The 19,618-nt window shown below is 39.9% G+C and overlaps 1 protein-coding gene across 4 annotated transcripts in view; it reads left to right on the top strand.

The window, feature by feature from the left end:
* Positions 1-19,618, top strand: part of SOBP (sine oculis binding protein homolog) — a 157,013-nt gene that overhangs the window by 40,538 nt on the left and 96,857 nt on the right. For all 4 annotated transcript variants that reach the window (XM_079149032.1, XM_079149031.1, XM_079149033.1 and 1 more), the window contains one exon: positions 318-469. In XM_079149032.1, the coding sequence (XP_079005158.1) occupies positions 318-469 (152 nt within the window). The remainder of the gene's footprint in view (positions 1-317; positions 470-19,618) is intronic.

Genomic DNA, 19,618 nt, shown 5'->3' with positions numbered 1-19,618 from the left:
GCCTGTTTAACTAGACAGAATGAAACTAGGCTGAGAAGTCAGAGGAACTCTTGCGGCTCTGCAGTCATGCTCTGGTTTTTAAGTAAATGCCTTTTGGAAACTTAGGAGAGAGGGAGAGAGAGAGAGAGAGGAGAGAGAAAGCACTAAGCACCCCCTCTCTCACTCCCACCCCCAGAGCTGGCCATCCTACTCTGTCAGAAAATGGTGAGGTCTGCGAACTGGGATCAGACCTCAGGAGCTGTCAGGTTCAGGGTGCGTCTAAGTTTGAAGGGATGTTTGCTTCTGATATGAACATTTTTCTTATACTTTTATTATAGAAGATGATGTGTCAAATGTACAAATAATGTGTGCCTGGTGCCAGAAAGTGGGAATCAAGCGCTATTCCCTGAGTATGGGAAGCGAGGTGAAAAGCTTCTGCAGCGAGAAGTGCTTTGCAGCGTGCCGGCGAGCCTACTTCAAGAGAAACAAGGTAAGCCGCCTTAGGGGGGCGCCCCGCAGCCTCCCACCACGTGCGCATGCGCCTCGTAGCCTCCAGTCCAAACTGCGCCCCTTTCCCTTTGTACTTTTATTTGTTTTGTCCGTTCTCTTCCTCTGTCATGCTCAACTTTTTGGGTTAAGGAATCAATCCCCTTCTAACGTGTACCCTTGTTCTTCAGTTTCTCTTGGCTTGGTGTTTGAATTCTGAGAGGGTGAATGAATCTGATGGGGACACCCTGATCCCAGCTGGTATCCTCATCGGCAGTCTTTCCAGTAGCAGAGGGCAGTCTAGAGTCCATGAAAGATAAGTGGTAGAGACGTCTTCCCAGAACTGAGAAACTAGCACAGAAGCATGGCCAGACAGCTGTAGTCCACCCAGTTTAATTCTTGCTCTCAATGGGAATACTGCTGTTTTCTTTTTCCAAACCTCACCCACAAGTTTTAGTCAGGAAAAATGTCAAGTCTCCTTGACACTCTATGTTAACGTTGATTAATCTTGACAAAAGGGGAAATTATAAATACATAAATCAACATTGCACACACAGACAAGTATTTGTGAGAAGCATGGTGGGTAAACACAGGGACAGCCATAGTTATAGTTTTTATTTTGTTTTAAAAGACTTCCTAAATCTGAAGGTGTCCTTTTCTAGTAGTATTTTTTCACTATCTACGGGAAATGGGGTACATGTTTTTCAAATGCGTGCACTCACACATGCACATACACACACACTCTCTCTCAACAATTTTTTAATCCTTAAAGAAATGCTATAGCATTTTGCCACCAACTATTGATGTCAATTGCTAGTCCTTGATTATTTTTCATTGATCTGTAAAGCTTCCTTACTTCATAACACTATCTACATTTTGCTAAGAATTTTCCTTTCCATAATACAAAATCAAAATCAGTTCTTGAAGCAAACAGTTCTTATTTTTAAAAAGTCTAATATTGCCATTCTGAAATGCTAAGCATGGGCTTACTGCATTGCAGGAAGCACTGTTGCAGCAAATTATCTGCTGCAAATTTGGGTCACATTCATTCTGCCAAAAACATAATGCCTAAAGAATTAGGCTGCAGAATTCAGCGGGGTGGAATTTTAGTAGCAGTCTTTAAGAATTAGGCTCATAATCTTCACTGAAACATGGAGTCAAGTAAGGAAATTGTCTGGAATTCTTTGGGGATGGTCAAAAGTCGAGTTCACTTTCCCTTAGGAGGGGCCGGTGAGTCTGGGGAGGAGGGTGAGAAGAACGATGCCTGGGAGACACGTTTTGTTTTAATATAGGAGGATTAAAATGATTGCCAAGACCCTGGGGCTCCCATTTTGAATGCTGAGCGCTGGAGTAACAATCCCAGGAGTGGGCCCAGAGCTTTCTTCTTCAAAGCCCTACTTACCACAACAAAATACTTTGCATTCCATCCCAGAAGATGGCTATAGAACAGGGCTTTTTGTCTACTATAATTCTGAAGGGTTAAAGTTCTGAATCTTGATGAGCTGCTTGTAGTGAATGAAATCAAGCAAGATGTATTTTCACAACCCCAATGACACATATGACACTTTGCAAAGTGATTTTACTCTCTAGTAAGCCTTTGAAGAAGGGCACCTGATACCACTTGGAGAGCAGTCCAGAATACTATCTAACATATAGGCTTAAAAAAAAAAGAATCACAATGAAGCTTAAGATCAAACTGTATTTAAACTTTCATAACATACGTTTTTGAAATAATTTGGAGTCAAGATAAGAATGAGTATTTAGAGTTCTTACAGTAGGTGAAATCAGTAGTGGGAGTTGCGCTTCCCACCAGGAATTACTTGGGGTAGGTCTCAGGACCTCGTGTTAGACCTGGGAATTGCAGTGGTTCGATATTTAGACAGCGATTTTACTGGCTGATTCCAGTAGCCCATTAGTGTTTATGCAATATGACGCTTCTCTGCAATCTTCACTCCTATTTTTGTATTTCAAAGCTCTGCCATGCTATGCCTTCTTATTTTTTTCAAATAGAGAAATAAATTTGTCACATCACCTGCTGGCTTCTTTTATTTTTTTGTTTTATAATTTTTAGACTGTTATCTCTGCTACAATATTATATTGTATTACAAGAAACATGTACAGCTGCTGCATTTCTGTTAACTGATAGGATTTTGTGGTCATTTCATTTAGGGCTTTGGTTTCATAATGGATTGTATTAGATACCAGTCTCCATCCTGCCATTTCTAAGAACTGCTATAATAAGCCCCAGAGTGTTCCCTCCTGAAGACAATAGCAAATAGCTATGTCTCTTCTTGTGTCATTTAACAAAGTTTTTAGTCCTCATTATTAAAATTGGGGACTCACAGAAAGGGAAAAATTCTTCCCATTCCTATAATACAGGTTTTTTTTTTTTTTTTCTGTCTAAATTCTATTCTTTTGAATATTGAGAGGTAGATGGAAAATGGAGTGAATGTGTGTGCAGAATAGAATTTTGTCTTAGGTATAGTGTAGATTTTTTTAAAAAAACATGTAAAATTAACTATGTTGTAAATTATGCTTTATAATGACAACCCATTTCTTGCTGGATAGCATGCTGGGATCTAAAAATGGTCTCTAAGTTAAACCCAAATTGCGTGTATAACTTTACAAAGAAAAATGCTAGTAGAAAAGATAGCTAATTAGGAGCAGTGTTCAGCTGACCTCTGTTTTGTGTCTGAGCAACACCTGCATTTGTGAATATAAATTGGACAGCTGTGCCTGTGGTCCTATGCTCTCCTCTTCACAAGTGCTCAGCTATAGAGGCAGGCATTGCTTTGCTGCTAAAAACAAGGACAAAAATAGCCCAACTCTCAAAATGAAGGCCCACTGAAAATGGGCTCTTTAAATTTCATTTGCTTCTCAACCCTTTCTTTTTCTTTGGGTCTCTTGTACGTGGTGAATGGAGTAGGTTGAAAAAAAATGTCACATCCATCTTTCACAAACCCTGACATGATGAAGTAAGGTGGAATAGATGAAAGCCAAGTTAACCCTTTATGGCATGGAGGTTATATATTTAAACAGAATTTAATATTGATTTGAAGAGGTGTTTGAAATGCCACAAATAGGCTTTTTTCAAACTGCTTCTGCTAAACTCTGTTGGGAGAGAGGCCTGTGAATCACAGCTGTATTCTCTCAAGGAATCTAACTGCAATTTTACACATTTCAGGACTCTTAGAAGTGTATATTGCTAATTCATAATATATTTTGTAGAATACTTATTTCCGAAAGGCTAATTTGCTAGCTCAAAAGTTTTTGAGTCACTGGGTTAAACAAAAACAAAAAACCCCCTCCTGTAGTCTTCTGGCATTGGGTGAACAATGAGATGCCAATCTCAATATTTGAAACAACCAGAGACTTTTCAAGGGACTAGCCCCTTTTTGAGGCCACAGTAGAGCAGGACTTGAGAACATTTTTAGCCTAGTGATTCATCTAGGAGTCGGAAAGTTGCAAAGTCTCCTTAGTGGGTTTGTAAGAGATGCAGAAACATTTAGTCCAAACTGGTATTTGAAATACCAGTTTTACTTTGTGCTGCAGATGCTTAAAAATATTCTTTGTAACTGCTATCTCTCTAAAAAGGAGAGTAACAAATAAGACCACAAATAGTAGTCATTTTCCATGTAGCCTGTGTTTGATCTTTTTCCTTTTGCTTGGGAAATATTCTATTGTCTAAACTAATATCCAGAAATCAAACTGGAAGTCAAAACTCAAGAAAAATGTCCAAAGCAGGCAAGCTAAAGGACGATCCTTTGCTTTCCACGTCCAAATCTTGTTAATAGTGTTCTCTGGAGATGAATAGTATTGATAATTTAGTAATAAACAAGTTCCTAAGAGCATCAAAGTTTGGTTTAATTCTGGTTTCCCCGCAATTTTAAACAGGAATAGTTAGAAATACATCTTTAATATCACAATGTTCCTATTTCCAATAGACCATGGTGGAAGAGCCTTCCATGGATATATAGAGATGAGGTCACAGCTGCATTAAAACCAAAGACTATATAAACAAATAACATTTGGAAATGATGGTGCCATTAAGATTTCCTAACAATCACTGCAATAATAACAAATATTCAATGAGGAGAATATTGAATAATAAACGCTTATTTTACTTTCAAACTATATCCCTGGATACAAAGAAATCTCTTATTAAAGAGACCTCTTTTAGAGGAAGCCATAACTAATTATCATTTATCATTATGTTATTTGGACTTATACTTTATTTAATCATAGGCTATTTGTCTTTTTATTAAACTCGAACATATCCTGAGAAAGACTTCTTGGTTTCAGACTTAATTATAGAACCTAGTAGTGCAGAAGAAACGTGTAACAATTGCCCTGTTAATCTAGTGATTAACCTGTCTACTTTTTTCCTTTAAACACCTGCAAGATTTACTTTACAAAACGTCTGTCATTCATGAAGTTTTGGATAAGGACATTAAGAAATTTACTTAAATTAATGTCCCCTGACTGCCTGAAGCTCAGGCTACAGACTTGCTTTTGCCAGTTGTTTGTGAATATCTTTGGTCCACAAGTAAGTGAACCCAGGGCACCCCAGGGTTCTTGCTGTGGATTTACCTCATTTGATTTGGGCACCAGGGAACTATCGGGTCTGTGTTCCTATACCTTGGCCTGCAGGACAAGGCCTTGGATTTGCAGCTCTATTGAAATTGTGCTGTAGGCTTTCCCACAGTCTTGGGTGTAGAGTGGCCTCCTCGGGGCTTTGGTCGCAGGTCAATGACTGAGTTCCCTTTCAGGCAGAGAAAATAGGGCAGTCCTCAAGAATCTCTTAGGAGAACAACAACAACCCAACAGTTCTCTTGTGCTCTCTTATTTTAAAATATGAAATGGAATATTGGTGCGTTGCTTGGAATGAAAGCCTATGAAAAGCAATGGTGGAGGAGAGGGAAACATTTGCTTTTGGAAATACATTTGGGAGAGGGGGTAGAGCAGGAAAGTTCTGGAAGGGAAAGCAAGGTGTAGGTCAACTTAAAGTGTAAGCACAGGCTTCTGAGGAAAGTCAGCAGGGTTCCAGGACTGGGGTTCAGCATCCCTGCAGGGGGATCAGGAGCTTGGGGAAATAGGCACATGATCTTTCTGTGTCCCCAAACACTTGACAACCACTTGAGAAAGAGTAGTTTAAGGGAAACTTGGAACACAAACAGAATGAGGCAAACAGGTTTGTACTGAAAGAAAGGATGAGCAACCATTTCTGATTTTTAATGGGCTACATTTTAGAAGATCATGGGGAAAACAGAGAACTAATTCTATTAATCAGAATGGATGTCAATTTCTGAATAATATTGGATATTTTAGATTTAATGTGAGGAGATGATCAAAACTCTAAATAGCTTCAGTTGGTGTCCAACATTTCTTTTCAATGAGCAGGAGGAAGAGGGGGATTTTTTCATAGACCCGGATCTGGTCACCTGGGGATCAATACCCGGGGCTATTGACGTCTGTGCTGGAATGTTAATTTTCAGACACAGTGAATCTCAGGCCATCCTTCTGGCGATAGCTAACACTATTCACTTAAATCAAGTTTTTCTCATCCGAACTGCCGGTAATTATCCAATCCATCTAAGAGGCACGCTCCCTTTTAACATTAACCACAGTGTCAGATTGCATCAGCAGCATTGTGCTCCGGTGACTGCCGCTGCAGAGTGATGAATGTGTGCGTTTGGAGTTCATAGTCCAACTGTCTGTTTGGGCAGTAGGTAGTTCAGTAAACAAATGATCAGGAAGGGAACTATTTATTGGGGATGTACATTCTCCTTATTGATCCAGTCACTTGCATTGCCAAGTTTCTCACCTTGCCACTAACAGCGTTCGGGTTTATCTGAAGAATGAACATTTAAAGACTATCTAATGGTTGTTTTGATGTGCTTCCCTCATCGTAAGCTACATTCAGCACAGAGGTACTCTTTGTGCCTGACTTAAAAAGGAAAGGGTTACGAGACCTTATTAATAAAGACCAGAGGAGGAGAAGCTTCTGAGAGAACCGAGTGAGCTGTCCGAACAAACCAAGCAAAAGCGATTATGCGTTTTCCTGGGATTGAAGTTATGCTCTGTTAATTCAAATGCTTTGTTAAAAATGTTACACATCTAGGGCTGGGGTTGTAGCTCAGTAGTAGAGCGCTTACATCTCACATATGAGGCATTGGGTTCAATCATCAGCACCACATAAAAACAAATAAATAAAATAAAGGTGTTGTGTACTTCTACAACTAAAAATATTTTTTACAAAAAAAAAATGTTACAAGCCAGGCACAGTGATGCATGCCTATAATCCCAGTGACTCGCGAGGCTGAGGCAGGAGGATCGTGAGTTCAAAGCCAGCCTCAGCAAAAGCAAGGTGCTAAGCAACTCAGTGAGACCCTGTCTCTAAATAAAATACAAAATAGGGCTGGGGATGTGGCTTAGTGGTCGAGTGCCCCTGAGTTCAATCTCTGATACCCCACTCTAAAATGTTATATATCTAAATAAGTGCATGCATAAAGGGCACATGGCTTGCCTTGAGATATTTTAAGTAGTGATTGAGTCCAGAATTTCTCTCATAAATGTTTGCAATGTCTGGTCACCAAACCTAGTATACCCAAGAGGGCCACATATGGCAAATCCAAATGATAGGCATGCCTGTGGTTATTTTTAGTTTCCTTCATTTCAGTACCTCTGAATAGCTTTTGTACACATCAACAAAAGTGTAAACTGTGCAAGTCATGTGTGATACTCTGTTCTTTGCACTCTTTGCTCTGTGTACATATTATCATGAATTGGGAATAAAGAAAATCTTGCCTCAGAGAGCTGCTTAATTTCTACCCCAGCAATTCAGACTGAGATTAGAGACCCCCCTATGTTACCATGCACCCTTCGGGTGACTGTGAACACAGTAGAATCTACTCTCTGCTGTCAGACTGCTTTTGGAGGTGACCAACATCAGTCTAATGCATTTTCTGTAAACACAGGCTGTGGACCAGAGTTGGGTGCTTCTACAAGCCCGGGAAGACAGATCAATGGTTTAATGAATCCATAAAAGATGCTTGGACTTTGTAGCAATTTACTGAGCACTCTAGTTAAATGAAACTCCTGTCGTCTTTAACAAAGATAGAGATAATCAATGGCTGGGGATGGAAGTCAATGGCCAGCAATCACAACCTCCCAGGATTCGTGTTGTCTCAGTGCTAAGAGAGAGTCAAATTCAGGCTCTGAGGCTCACTGAGTCTATGTTGATACTTATTCAATGTTTGAAGTCTGAATTTGGTCCAGAGAAGGCATAATTTTAGTAGTGTTGCCTTGTGAGGACTGTTTTTAAGCTATGGAATATTATTTAAAATAACATTACTTTAAAGTGACAAGATTAAGCTTAAGAATTACATTTATTCTAATGTGTAATGTCTTTGTAAGTCATCCCCATGATGAAAAGTAAATAGGAGAATAAAATTCATTCATGATTAAGTCCTTAAAATGTCAAATTGCACAGCATTGGCGAGCCCTGATTAATCCTTCCATGGTGAAATATCCTCATTAGTTTGCTCTGGTTAAGGGTTAACCACTCTATTATAAATTCAGATATTAATGTATTTTTCTGCTTAATTCATCTTCAAATAGAAGGAATATACTTAGTAGATATGAATTTTTTTTTACTTCCAAATGTGCTTTGGAAACATTGTACTGATTTGTGAGAGAGCTTTGGAGACATGCAGGAGAATTCCTTCATAAATATGTTATAATGTATTTAAAAGTACTTAATTACTTTTGATTGTGGAAAAACAACTGTTTTGACTTTGAAAAGATTGCTTTTCCACAGAAATAGTATAATTAATGACAAGTAAAAAATTTTGCATCCACACAAACTTAAAATTTCTTAATATTTAACTTTCTTGATTAGCTAATTAGCATTAAAAGCTACATGAATTGTGAGGGTTCAGTAGGTAAGAGAAATTTTGAGGTATTATGACTGTTCATTTTCTTCACAGGCCTTTTGCCATGTTAAAGGGGTGATTTCTATACTGATCCAATAAATAATCTTGTAATCTGTCTTGATAGATTATTTAAATAATTATTTAAAATATGGTGAGCACATCTAACTTTTTGTAATAAATAAAGCTCTGACACTTCCTGTGATTATCTGTAGGACTCTAAGTTGGAGCAATTTGCATTGTTGACAATCAAGGGCAAGTGGTGTTAGCTTGATCAAAGGTAATACCTCTTTCCTGCTTTTGTTTGCTTTTAGTTAAGCTTTAAAAAAATTCCCAAAGTTTGTCATTTATTGACCTACTCATTATTTTCAAAATTAAATAAAAAGCTATGACGAGTTGTTATAATATGTTCTTCATGAGGTTTGATAGAGATACTGTGGAACAAGAGAAAAAGTCCCTGCCTTAAAGGGAGTTAATTCTAGTGGGGGGGGGGTAAGAGGATAAACAGATGTAAAAAAACATATGAGTGATATAATTTCAGGTAGTGATAAACGGTATGAAGAAAAAGCAGTGTGGGGGGATGCTAAGTGGTGGGGTACTGTTTCATATGTGTTACACTGAGGTTCCCCTTAAGGAGGTAACATGTGGGTAGGGACAGAGGAAGGTGACAGACCTAGTTGTATGAAGAGCTTGTAGCAGAGGGTCCTGGAGGAGGAAGAAGAGGGGAAGTAGAGCTGATAAGGCAGAAAGGGGCTTTGCAGTTTTAAACAGCAGCAAGAAGGGCAGAGTGCCCAGAGGTGAATGATCAGGTTGGTGGGGGCCCCCAATTACCAAAGCTGGAGAGATGATCATTTAGATTTCATTCTGAGTGTGATGGCAGCTCTTGGAAGGGTGGGCAAAATGATCTGATTTTTATTGTTGATTGGACTTCTATTAACAAAGCAATACATTTAAGATTCCATATGCAAAGGGGATTTGGACAGGAAGAAAGGCAACAGGATTCCATCAAAGTTGAATGTGTCTGGTAGTAGAAAACTAAAAATACCTTATTCACAGCATGTTTCATTACTGGTTATGAAACATTTCCAGTAGCAAAAGGGTGTAGAATCAATCTGATGTTTCTTTTTTGCGGGGAGGCAGGGGTGAAGGGGCTGAGGTGTGGAATAAGAGGAACCTCAAATGGACACCATTGGTTAAGTGTTCTGACACAGCAGTTTTCTTCCCTTAGCGTAGATAGGTCTGCCCCAACCTGATGAGGAAGTAGGGGGGTTAAAAGGTGAACTCCACACAGAACCCAACTCTTGGACTGGAAGACCTATGGTATCCACAGGTCTTCTTAAGCTCTATGCCTAGAGATAGCATGATAAAAAGGAAATGGTAACTTTGAAGGAATCAATTTTGGGTAAAAGGATTATTTTGAAATTTATGTTATCTTAACAGTAGACATAGTTTGGTGATTACTTATAGGGTGTACTAGCATTTTTTAATGAAAGTAACAGAATATCCAACTTAAACTGGTTTAAACAATAAAAGGCATCTTTCATCTGATGGAGTTATAAAGTCCTGGGTTAGTGTATACTTAGTGTTGGCTGATCCAGCAGCATAGTTGTCTTGTCATGGTCTCATTTCTTTCCGACTCTGTATTTTTTCTGTGTGGAATGTTACCATGTTCCAACATAAGCTCCCCAGAGGCCATAGGATGGCTGCTAGCTGCAATCAAGCTACAAGTTCCCTTGCTCACATCCAAAAGAATGAATGTCTCTAAAGAGTGTAAAAAAAAGATTCTCAAAATTCACCCTCATTGCCTGTGCTTACATAACATGTTTATGCCTGAATGAGGGACCATGATCAGGGCAATAGAATATTCTTATTAGCTTGAGTCAATCAGGGCTTCCCTCTGATGTCAAAGTTGAGCTCAATTTCTTCTAAACATCATGGGCTGCAATAGGGAAGGATAGCTTCCAGAATAAAAATCTGGGAACTATTTAAAGAGGGAGAGGATCAGAGTGATAGCCAAAGGTAGATGCTAGCAAATGTCCACTAGAGAGGAAGAGGTGGTCCATGAGGTTATTTCATGAGGTTAAATTCTTTACAAATGAATTTGTCATGTCTATCCTTGTCAGGTAGAAAAAGTAATCTAGAATCCAAGTGTGGATTGAAAGATTAAAAATGTGATTAACATTCATCATAAGGAGCTTAGATGAATTGCCTCTTCTGTGCAGTATCACTTATTTTGAAAAATATGATTTTAGAATATTGGCTCTAACACCAGGGCTAAAGAGCAGCCTCGCACTACTGTTTGGACTCTAGAACATGAAATTTACAGAACTGAAACAAAGGGATCATGGTTAGCTGTTAGAAATTCCCATTTGTGAAGAGGAACATGTTATAGTTAGAAAAGATAGCCCAGTACATCCGAAGTTCATTAGTGTAACTTGTCTGGAAGAGGTTGGCCAAAGACTACATTGGACATGGGGAAGCAGATGCTTTGGACTAGATGTGTGATGGGAAGAAGCTACTGTTATCTGTCAAGATCTCACCTACTCACACATTGAAAGCTACTTTCTCTGCAGCTGAAAACCATGTCTGCTAAACAGAAGGGACAGGGGAATTGTGATTTACTCTGAAACTGAATGCATCAATTTCAAGTGGCCAAAAGAGTAAGAGGTCTTGAAAGTTGCAACTTCCACAGTCTTATTTTTTTACTTATTTACTCAACAAATATCTATTGAGCAGCTACTACATGCCAGGCATTGTGAAAGACATTGGAGGTACAGTGGCCAACAAAATCCTGGTCCCTGCTCTCATGAAGCTTACTAGGGGTGGGGGGCGGGCAGACATTTACTGAAATAATCCAATATGAAGTGGAAATTATGTCAGGTTCTATTATAGTGTGGGTACAGTGCCACAGAGGGATTTGACTAATCAGGAGATCTAGAAGTTTCCCTGAGGAAGTGGAGATAGAATTGAAGTCTGAAGATGAAGAGGTGTTGAGTAGGGAAAGAGGGAAGGGGGACTATACTGAACTGAGGACACAGCATCATAATTTTCAATGCTGGCATGAATTTGTTCCTTCTTTGTTAATTTCAAGTTCTTTGTGGGGTAATGGAGCATTTCCTACAAACGAGAAAAACATTGAACAAATAAAATGTTCCCTCAAACCATAACCCCATTTATCTATTTGTTTGTAAATTCGTTCATTCTTCCAGCCCTTGGGGATTCCTTGCTTGCCTGCTGGCCTCTGCCTCCTTGACTTTTCACTGGACTTCCTGGGCTATGGTGTTAGCCCATCATACTGGTTCACTTCAGAGTACAGGTGGCTTATAGCTCCTGAACGTAGGAGCACTTCGCAAATAAATAATAATAAAATAAGAAGGACTATAAAAGCTTAAGTGTTTTTAATTATCAAATGTGTTAGAAAAGCAACAATAATAATGGAGAAAATGCACTGTTTTGAAAGAGGAGAATATTTCACAGTAATTACTCTCTGATGAATGTGGTTGAAAAAAAAAATGGGAGAAATCACTTTTTGATGGAAGGAGCCAGAGAAGGGGCGCATGCTCAGCCACCCCCACCCCTGGGTGTGGAGAAGAGATGCAGTTTTGTTGTACAGAGAGAGAACTAGGGAGCTATGTTACCATGAATGCAAGAGGAAGTTTGGCAATGATGAATTCCATAACAGAGAAAAACTTATTGACACTTAGGTCCCCAGACCAGACAACTGTGATCAAATGGAAATAGCACAGCATGTCTGTTGGCACAACCGCAGAGGGAGAGTCTGGTGGCACAATGGCATGGTGGGAGGGAATGGATTCTCTTCCCTTTCTTTGTGTTCTTTGTTTCAGCCTGGGATCTGGCTTTAGTGCCTAGGATCATGATGAAAACTCTGTAGAAATGTAGTGACAAATAAATAGATAGGTAAGCAATTCAGATTTTATCTTCCTCTGTCCTACCTGGGTGATGTGGATATGGGTATTCTAAATGACAGATGTCTGCATTGCTCTTCAGAATGCTGAGTGGAGGAGCTGTCCTGTGTCAAGGCTAACCTGCACCTGTCTCAGGTGACTGTGGACCAGAGACCTCTGGTTCATCTGGAGTTGGCAGCCCCCTTTCCAGTTCCAGTAGCTCCTGAAAACCACAAATAGTGATAGTCATTTCCAAAAGAGGCTGATTTTAAAACTGTGATGAAAATGGCTAACAGCAGGCTGAAGGTTAAAGTAAAAAACTTAAAAACCATAAAATCTGCCTGGAGGCTATTTAAGCAAACTGTTTTAGAGGCACAGATGGTTCATATACCTCTGAGCCAAAAACAAAAAGTAAAAAGGGGACAGTAAAGCTGGCGTGATTAAGCAGACAAGTATGAAAGTTTTATTAGTGCTAAAAAGGCCTCCTTTAGAAAAGTGAAAAATCTGTCTCAGGAAACTTGGAAGACATGTTAAAGACCAATGGCAAATGGAGAGGGCAAACAGATGACATTTCAAAAAGCAAGCCAGGATTGTGAAGACACACAATGTGCTTACGTACGTTGATATCGGAAGCTGGGCTCCAGGGATATTAGAAAGCAATGGAAGATAAAGATGTAGTGTGCAACGAGTTGGGTGTGGCCCCCGACTGTACTGGTCTTTGATGTAGAGCAGATTTTATAGGGATTTGGTGCAACTTAAATGGTGATTTGAAGCTACAAGGAATATCAGCTGAAGTAAGTTTAAGAAGCCTAAGTGCCATAAGTAAGAGAATCCCAGGCATATGAAGCAAATAAAGTATGATGTTGCTGATGGTATTGTTTAAAGTTGGAGGCATCTCTGAGAACTGGGAAATCACTGGGGCGGAGAATGTCCGACCTCTTTTGAGGGTACAGGTGAAGCCACAGGGATGCCCCTCTCCAGGTGTGTTCCCATGCACGTGCATGTGCCCACACAGCACGCCGAGAGAGCCTCTGGACTTGAGATCCGTGAACTTTTGTCATCATGATTTTGAAAGAACTTGGAATCTGGAGAATATCAGGACAGTGCAGAGATTGCAGGGTCACTGTTTGAAAGGCCTCCTCTGAGGAAACTAAGGAACAGTACTTGTGTCTTGAGTTAGCCTTCGATATAAACCTAAACAAAATTGGCTGATATAGCCTTGCACATAGTAAGGTAAGTCATTTGCGTTTTCAGAAATCTAAGTAATTCACTTGGAGGTTGGCTGGCTCCCTCCGAAAGGACCCTTGAGGAAGGAAGACAAGGAGTAAAGCCTTACCTTGGATTAAGAACCCGGGTAAGGAGTGGATGATATTCCTCAGAGTACAGATAAATTACTAGCCTGTCATCCCAAGGGTGTATATTAGGAGTAGTATCCCTAAGTATACTGTTTGCTTATTTGGAAGTAGATGACAGGGAGGTGGGAACATTTGCTACTTTCTCTAGGTTGTTTTCATTTGAAAAACCACAGAGGATTACCCCTCTGTTTGCACCCCCACAAGTTTATGCATATAAGGACGAAGCCTGCTGTACAGCCATGTGAGTCTAATGAGGTAACCTGACATCAGAAGCCGTTCCCTTCACTCACCTGTCAGCTAGCTCAAGGAAACAAAAAGTTTTCATCCTGCATTCTCTGGTACCAACTTGACAGCATTCCCAGAGAGCAGAAGTTGGTCTACTCTGTAGGGCACTCATTTTGTTGCCTACTTAAAATTAATTGAAAAAAAAAAAAAAAAAAAAAAGAAGAAGAAAAGGAAAAGAAAAGAAGAAAGAGGTTTTAAATGCTTGACTGCATTAAAGATAATTTTTGAATGCAGACATCAAGCAATATGCTGATAGTCAATCCGTGTCCCATTTTCACAGGAAATTTGTATTTCATTCCCATTTTGTAAAAGACTACACTGAACTTTAAGCAAGTTGACATAGAGGATTAAATGTATTTTTATTAGCCCTCAGGCTATGCAAATATAGGAAACAAAAGGCTGCAAAGGTGTAGTGTCAAGGACAAAAGAACCCATGATGGAATGAAAGAATTGGTAAAGATAAATGTAATGGAAGTGTACCCTGCTTCTTACACTCAGGGGTAACCTTTGCAGTTGGCCACTGTGGAGAAAGACTGGGTCAAACTCTGCGGCAGATGGTTTAATACATAGTGCACATATTAATCCACGGCGGCAGCCCTGAAATGCAAGCAGGTTGCTAATGATTGTGGATAGCAGTTGCGAGCTGCTTTTGCTCTTGCAGTTAGGTATTCAGATGTCATGCTTCAGGGTTCAAGCTGATGAGTTTCTGGGTTGGGAAAACATGTCCCCCTTTGTATTTGTGTTAGCTTTCCATCACTTTAACAAATACCTGAGATGATCAATGTCTAATGAGAGAAGGTTTATTTTGGCTCACAGTTTTGGAGGTTTCAGTCCATGATTGGTTGGCCCCATTGCTTTTGGGCCTGCAGTGAGGCAGCACATTATGGTAAGAGAGTGTAGTGAAGCAAAACTGGTCACCCCATGGCCAGGAAGTGAAGGAGAGAGGAGACAAAGGTATTGCAAGTGCCCTTTGGGGCACATATATCCCCAGTGACCTAAGACCTCCTGCTAGGCCCCACTTCCTATAGGATCCACCACCTTGGGATTTCCTCACCCTGAGGATTAAGCCTTCAACACGCAGTCCTTTGGGGAACATTTAAGATCCAAACTACAGTCCAATTGTACTGTACAGGGCATGCCTCAGGGAAGAGGTGAGGGTCACTATCCCAGTAAATGAAAAGGAGAGGAGGTGGACTCACCTCCCAGGTCCCTGATTTAGTCCAACAACTTCTTTCTTCTGGTTAATGTAGTACCGTGTGAGAATTCACTGTGTATGAGGAATGTGAGAATCAGATGTGAAGGCAGCAGATATCAGTGCTGTAAAGCGAATGGAACTTTAAACCTAACTTCAAGTTTAAACCTAACTTCAAGTCATTCGTTATTTAAAAAAAAAAAAAAACCAACTTCATTCATGGCCTGTTGACACCAGAAAGAGCCTTATATCAATGATACCATTTTCAGTTTTCTTTATCCTAAATTGTTTAATGATCAGAAAACAATGTTGGTCTCCCAAATTCCAGTACATTCAAACTTAAAGAATGAATTAAAAATAGTTAAAACCCACAGAATTAATTAGGAAGAGGCACACTCCTAAACCCTATGCTGGGGGTTGGGAAGTGGAAGCTCATAGAAATCATTTGGATTTATTGAGTTTTCAATCAAGACAATCAGAATTAACTAGAAATTAAGGAAGAGTTGGATGCAAATTTTACATGCCTTATCATGTTTGTTTTAGAGAGTTATTTAGCATTAAAGGTGAAGAGAGAAGAAAATTATGGGCACTGAAGTGAATGGAGGTGGAGATTAAGTTAACATTTCCATACATCACCAGCACAAGTCTCCTCCTTATTCAAGCATCTCTGCTTACTTTCTTTACATTTCTAATGCAGTGATCTAGCACTTAGTAAATATCAGTCAATTTTAAAATTAATTAATTAATTAATTATTTTTGGGGTACTGGGGATTGAGTCCAGGGATGCTCTGCCACTGAGCTACATCCCCAGTCCTTTTAATTATTATTATTTTTTAATTTGAGACAGGTTCTTGATAAGTTGTTGAGACTGGCCTCAAATTGTGATCCTCCTGCCTCAGCCTCCCAAATAATTGGGATTACAGGCATACGTCACCATGCCTGACTAATGTTAATTCTTTATGCTCATGTAATTCAGTTCTGTACAAGATGTTCAACATTCCCAGGGCTAGATATTTGGCTTAATGTTTGGCCAGGGGCTAGTAAAGGTGATGCAGATGTTGTAGGGAGAAGGGGTAATACATGGAATAAAACTTCTTATCAAAGTGATTATTTGCCCTGAGCCTCTGTTACTTATCCTCTCTAGTAGCATCAGGAGCTTGGCAAGTGGTTGTTATGGCCATACTGCTATACATCAGCTTTGCATGTGGGTGGATGTGGCATCTTGGGCCTTATTCATCTCTGGGTAGCCCACTTGTGGCGCTCCTCCACTCCATACCTGAAAGATCAGAGGGGACAGAAGGAAATTAGTTGCTTCCATTTAGTTCTTGGGTCCTAAGACTGAAATAACCCTTTTTGGTTGGGGAGAGAAAGGCTGGAAAGAAGCACAAGAATGCATCTTCACGTGCAGATTGGTGTGTGTGCAATGAATGCATGAATCGGCCACTCAGTGAGGTCCTCAGAAATTGGGACTTGTCTCAGGGCTGGATGCTATAAAACTTAGAAATCTGTGTCATGGTTTCTGCTTGAAGAAGAACACCTGAGTGTGTGACTCTTCCTGTGCTGGTAGGAAGCTGACTTCATGCTGCACGTTTCTATACTTATTCATTTATTCAGTGAGCATTATTGAGCTTCTGCAGCAGGTCAGCCACTGTTCTGTGGCTAGGGATACTAAGATAAATAAGGAGAGGTGTTCGCCTCTAAGGCTCTCACAGTTGAGTAGGGTAGACCCACAAATAAATGATACGACAGGAGGGCACTGAAACAGATGTGGGGAAGAAGAAACAAGGATCATAGGTGACTTACCCAGCCCAGGTCAGACTTTATGCTTGAGTGAATGCATGCTGGTATAGAAACCAGAATGTAAATTCAGAAAACTGGGTGGGTAGAAAACAGCTAAGGACAGCGAGGCTCAAAAGAGGAGGTGAGTCAGGGATGACAAGTGCATATGTCATATGTTAAAAAACAAATGAACCCTCATGGCAATTCCTGCATTGCATTTTAGCATTTTAAAATGTTACAAATTTTATGGAAATGCTTGAAACAATATTACACAACTTAAAAAATTGATTTTGACATCACTTTGTCTTTGGGTGATTTCATAAAGAAGTCTGCTTCAGTGTTTTAAAGGAGGCAGAGAAAGTAGAAAAATTAACAGATGGGGTTCATGAATGTAGTAAGGCACAGAGCAGCAGACTCATGAGCATCCTAAGCTGTTCAAAAGTAAAGTGATGTTAGAATGCTTCTTCAGCACCCTCCTGTTACAGATGAGAAAACTATGACTCTGAGAAGTAAGTGGCTTGCAGGGGTCACTGAATTAGGGAGGAGCAAAGACACAACCCATGTGTCAGCTCTGATGAGGGCTCCAGGGTCAGGAAGAAAAGAGAATGGAGAATTGCAGTTACCTGAAGAACAATAAGAACTGGTTTTCTTTCTTTTTTTTAAATTTTTTAAAATATTATTTTAGTTGGCAATGGATCTTTTATTTTATTTATTTATATGTGGTGCTGAGGACTGAACCCAGAGCCTCACACATGCGAGGCAAGCACTCTACCACTGAACCACAACTCCAGCCCAAGAACTGGTCCTCTTTATGATTAGCATATCATGTTTAGTAACTGCACATATGAACTTTATAATATGACTCAGTGTGCTGTTTTTCAAATTTTACTGTGAACCTGTAGAAATACAGTTTGCTTTCAAATTAAGTCCATGCATTTGAGTGTGCACACACATTCACACACACACACACACACACACACACACACACACATACACACAAACACATACACACACACTCAACCTATTTCACAGACTGCAAGCCACTTTGATACTGGTATTTTCTTGATTGTACCAGATAGTGTCAGACTTCTGCACAATTAAGTCACAGCTGCATCCTGGTCAACAAGAATTGTAAAATTTATCATGATTTTAGAAATGCTAAAATGTGAGAAATGTTTGGGGCTTCTGAACACAAAAAACAAGGTATAAAACCAACACATAAATTCCATGAGACAATACTTATTTTTCTATGTGATGTGCTCTGATATTTCCTGTTTTGTTCTATTCTAGTCTACTAAAATTTTACTATTTGGGACTCATTAATGGGTTTAGAACCCATCTTGAGAATGGTAGATGATGAGATTCCATTATGATGGAAGGTGAGGCCTTCAGGGTCTTGCCACTGGATTCTCTTCCACTTTAACTCTGTAGTCTCTCCATATTAAATCAAGGTATCATCAATTGTTTTAAACTCTCTTAATGCAGTCATATTTATTCCTTAAAATGGTCAAGGACTACTGCTTTTATCATTTTTTAACATCAGCATTTGTCTCACTGGCGAATAGGAAGCCACTGGTGTATTGATCACACAGTAAAGAGCATACTCACATTTTAAATGTGTCAAGATCTTTCATCAGATGATACTGAAACAAAGGAAGGCAGAGATGGTTTGGTGGCGAAGGGGCAAGGATAAGAAAGCCAGAGGATGGAGGAGGACCAGACAATGAGGTACAGCCTCACAAATAACTCCTCACTAGAGTTCTGAGCTTTGGGCCAAATGTGATGAGGGACTGAACAGAGGGAGAGACTTGCTGTATTTGGCCTACTCTTCATGCCCAGGCCTGTGTCATGGAACTGTGTTGCTAGTCATGGCTCAGGGCTCGTGGCTTATTCTTTATGAGAACTGGCCAACATCAGGGAAGGTGTCTGGGAGGACAGCTTGGCTACCAAGAAGGAAGAGTGGCTGAATGTATTTTAAAGGAGGCTGATAAAGAAATGCTAGCTAAGGTTTCCCTGCTTAAATAATTTGATTCTCAAAGCCACATTAGAGATGGGGTGAGGTGGGGATAGCATGAGGTATAAACTCACGTGGACAATTCACCTTTTGTTTGAGTTATGGCCACCTTTAAAAATCTGTAGAAAGCTTCATATTGGACCCTCCCTCAGCAATAGACATGAACACAGAATTTTATGGATCATTTTGTGGGGTTCATGGACTTTCTGGATTTCATTCATGAATCTCTGGAATCCAGGTTTAGGATAATAAGTACATGTTATTGGAAGTGCTCTTGTATAAACCAGATTTCTTCCCTTAAAACCAGATGGAAGGGTTTCTGACCTATCAACCTGGAATGAAGGCTTAGAAGAGACAGGTGAGCTATTCACCTATCAGCATGTAGGACAGCATAGCCACACAGGAGTGTGGAGGCATTACTGTGCTGCTTGGTGTCCCCAGCTAGATTTTGAGAGTAGCCATCCAATAATAAACCTTATAGGATTAGGGAAGGGGCAGGGCAGCCTTAGAACTAGGGGCAATGCTCCTTCCTGATGCGACCTTCAGAAACAAGTAACACTCTTAACTAACAGTTTGTTCAGTATTTAAGCAGACATAGACCTCCTGAAATGGATGGTATTAAAGTCACAACACTGGTAATGTCATGGGGAGATTCTTCCATTTGCATTACAGAGACATAATGAATGTGGGGA

This window comes from Sciurus vulgaris (assembly GCF_902686455.1).
Source record: "Sciurus vulgaris genome assembly, chromosome: 7".
Taxonomy (NCBI): domain Eukaryota; kingdom Metazoa; phylum Chordata; class Mammalia; order Rodentia; family Sciuridae; genus Sciurus; species Sciurus vulgaris.
Note: the sequence above shows the minus strand (reverse complement) of the source record. Positions and strands in the feature narration are given on the sequence as shown.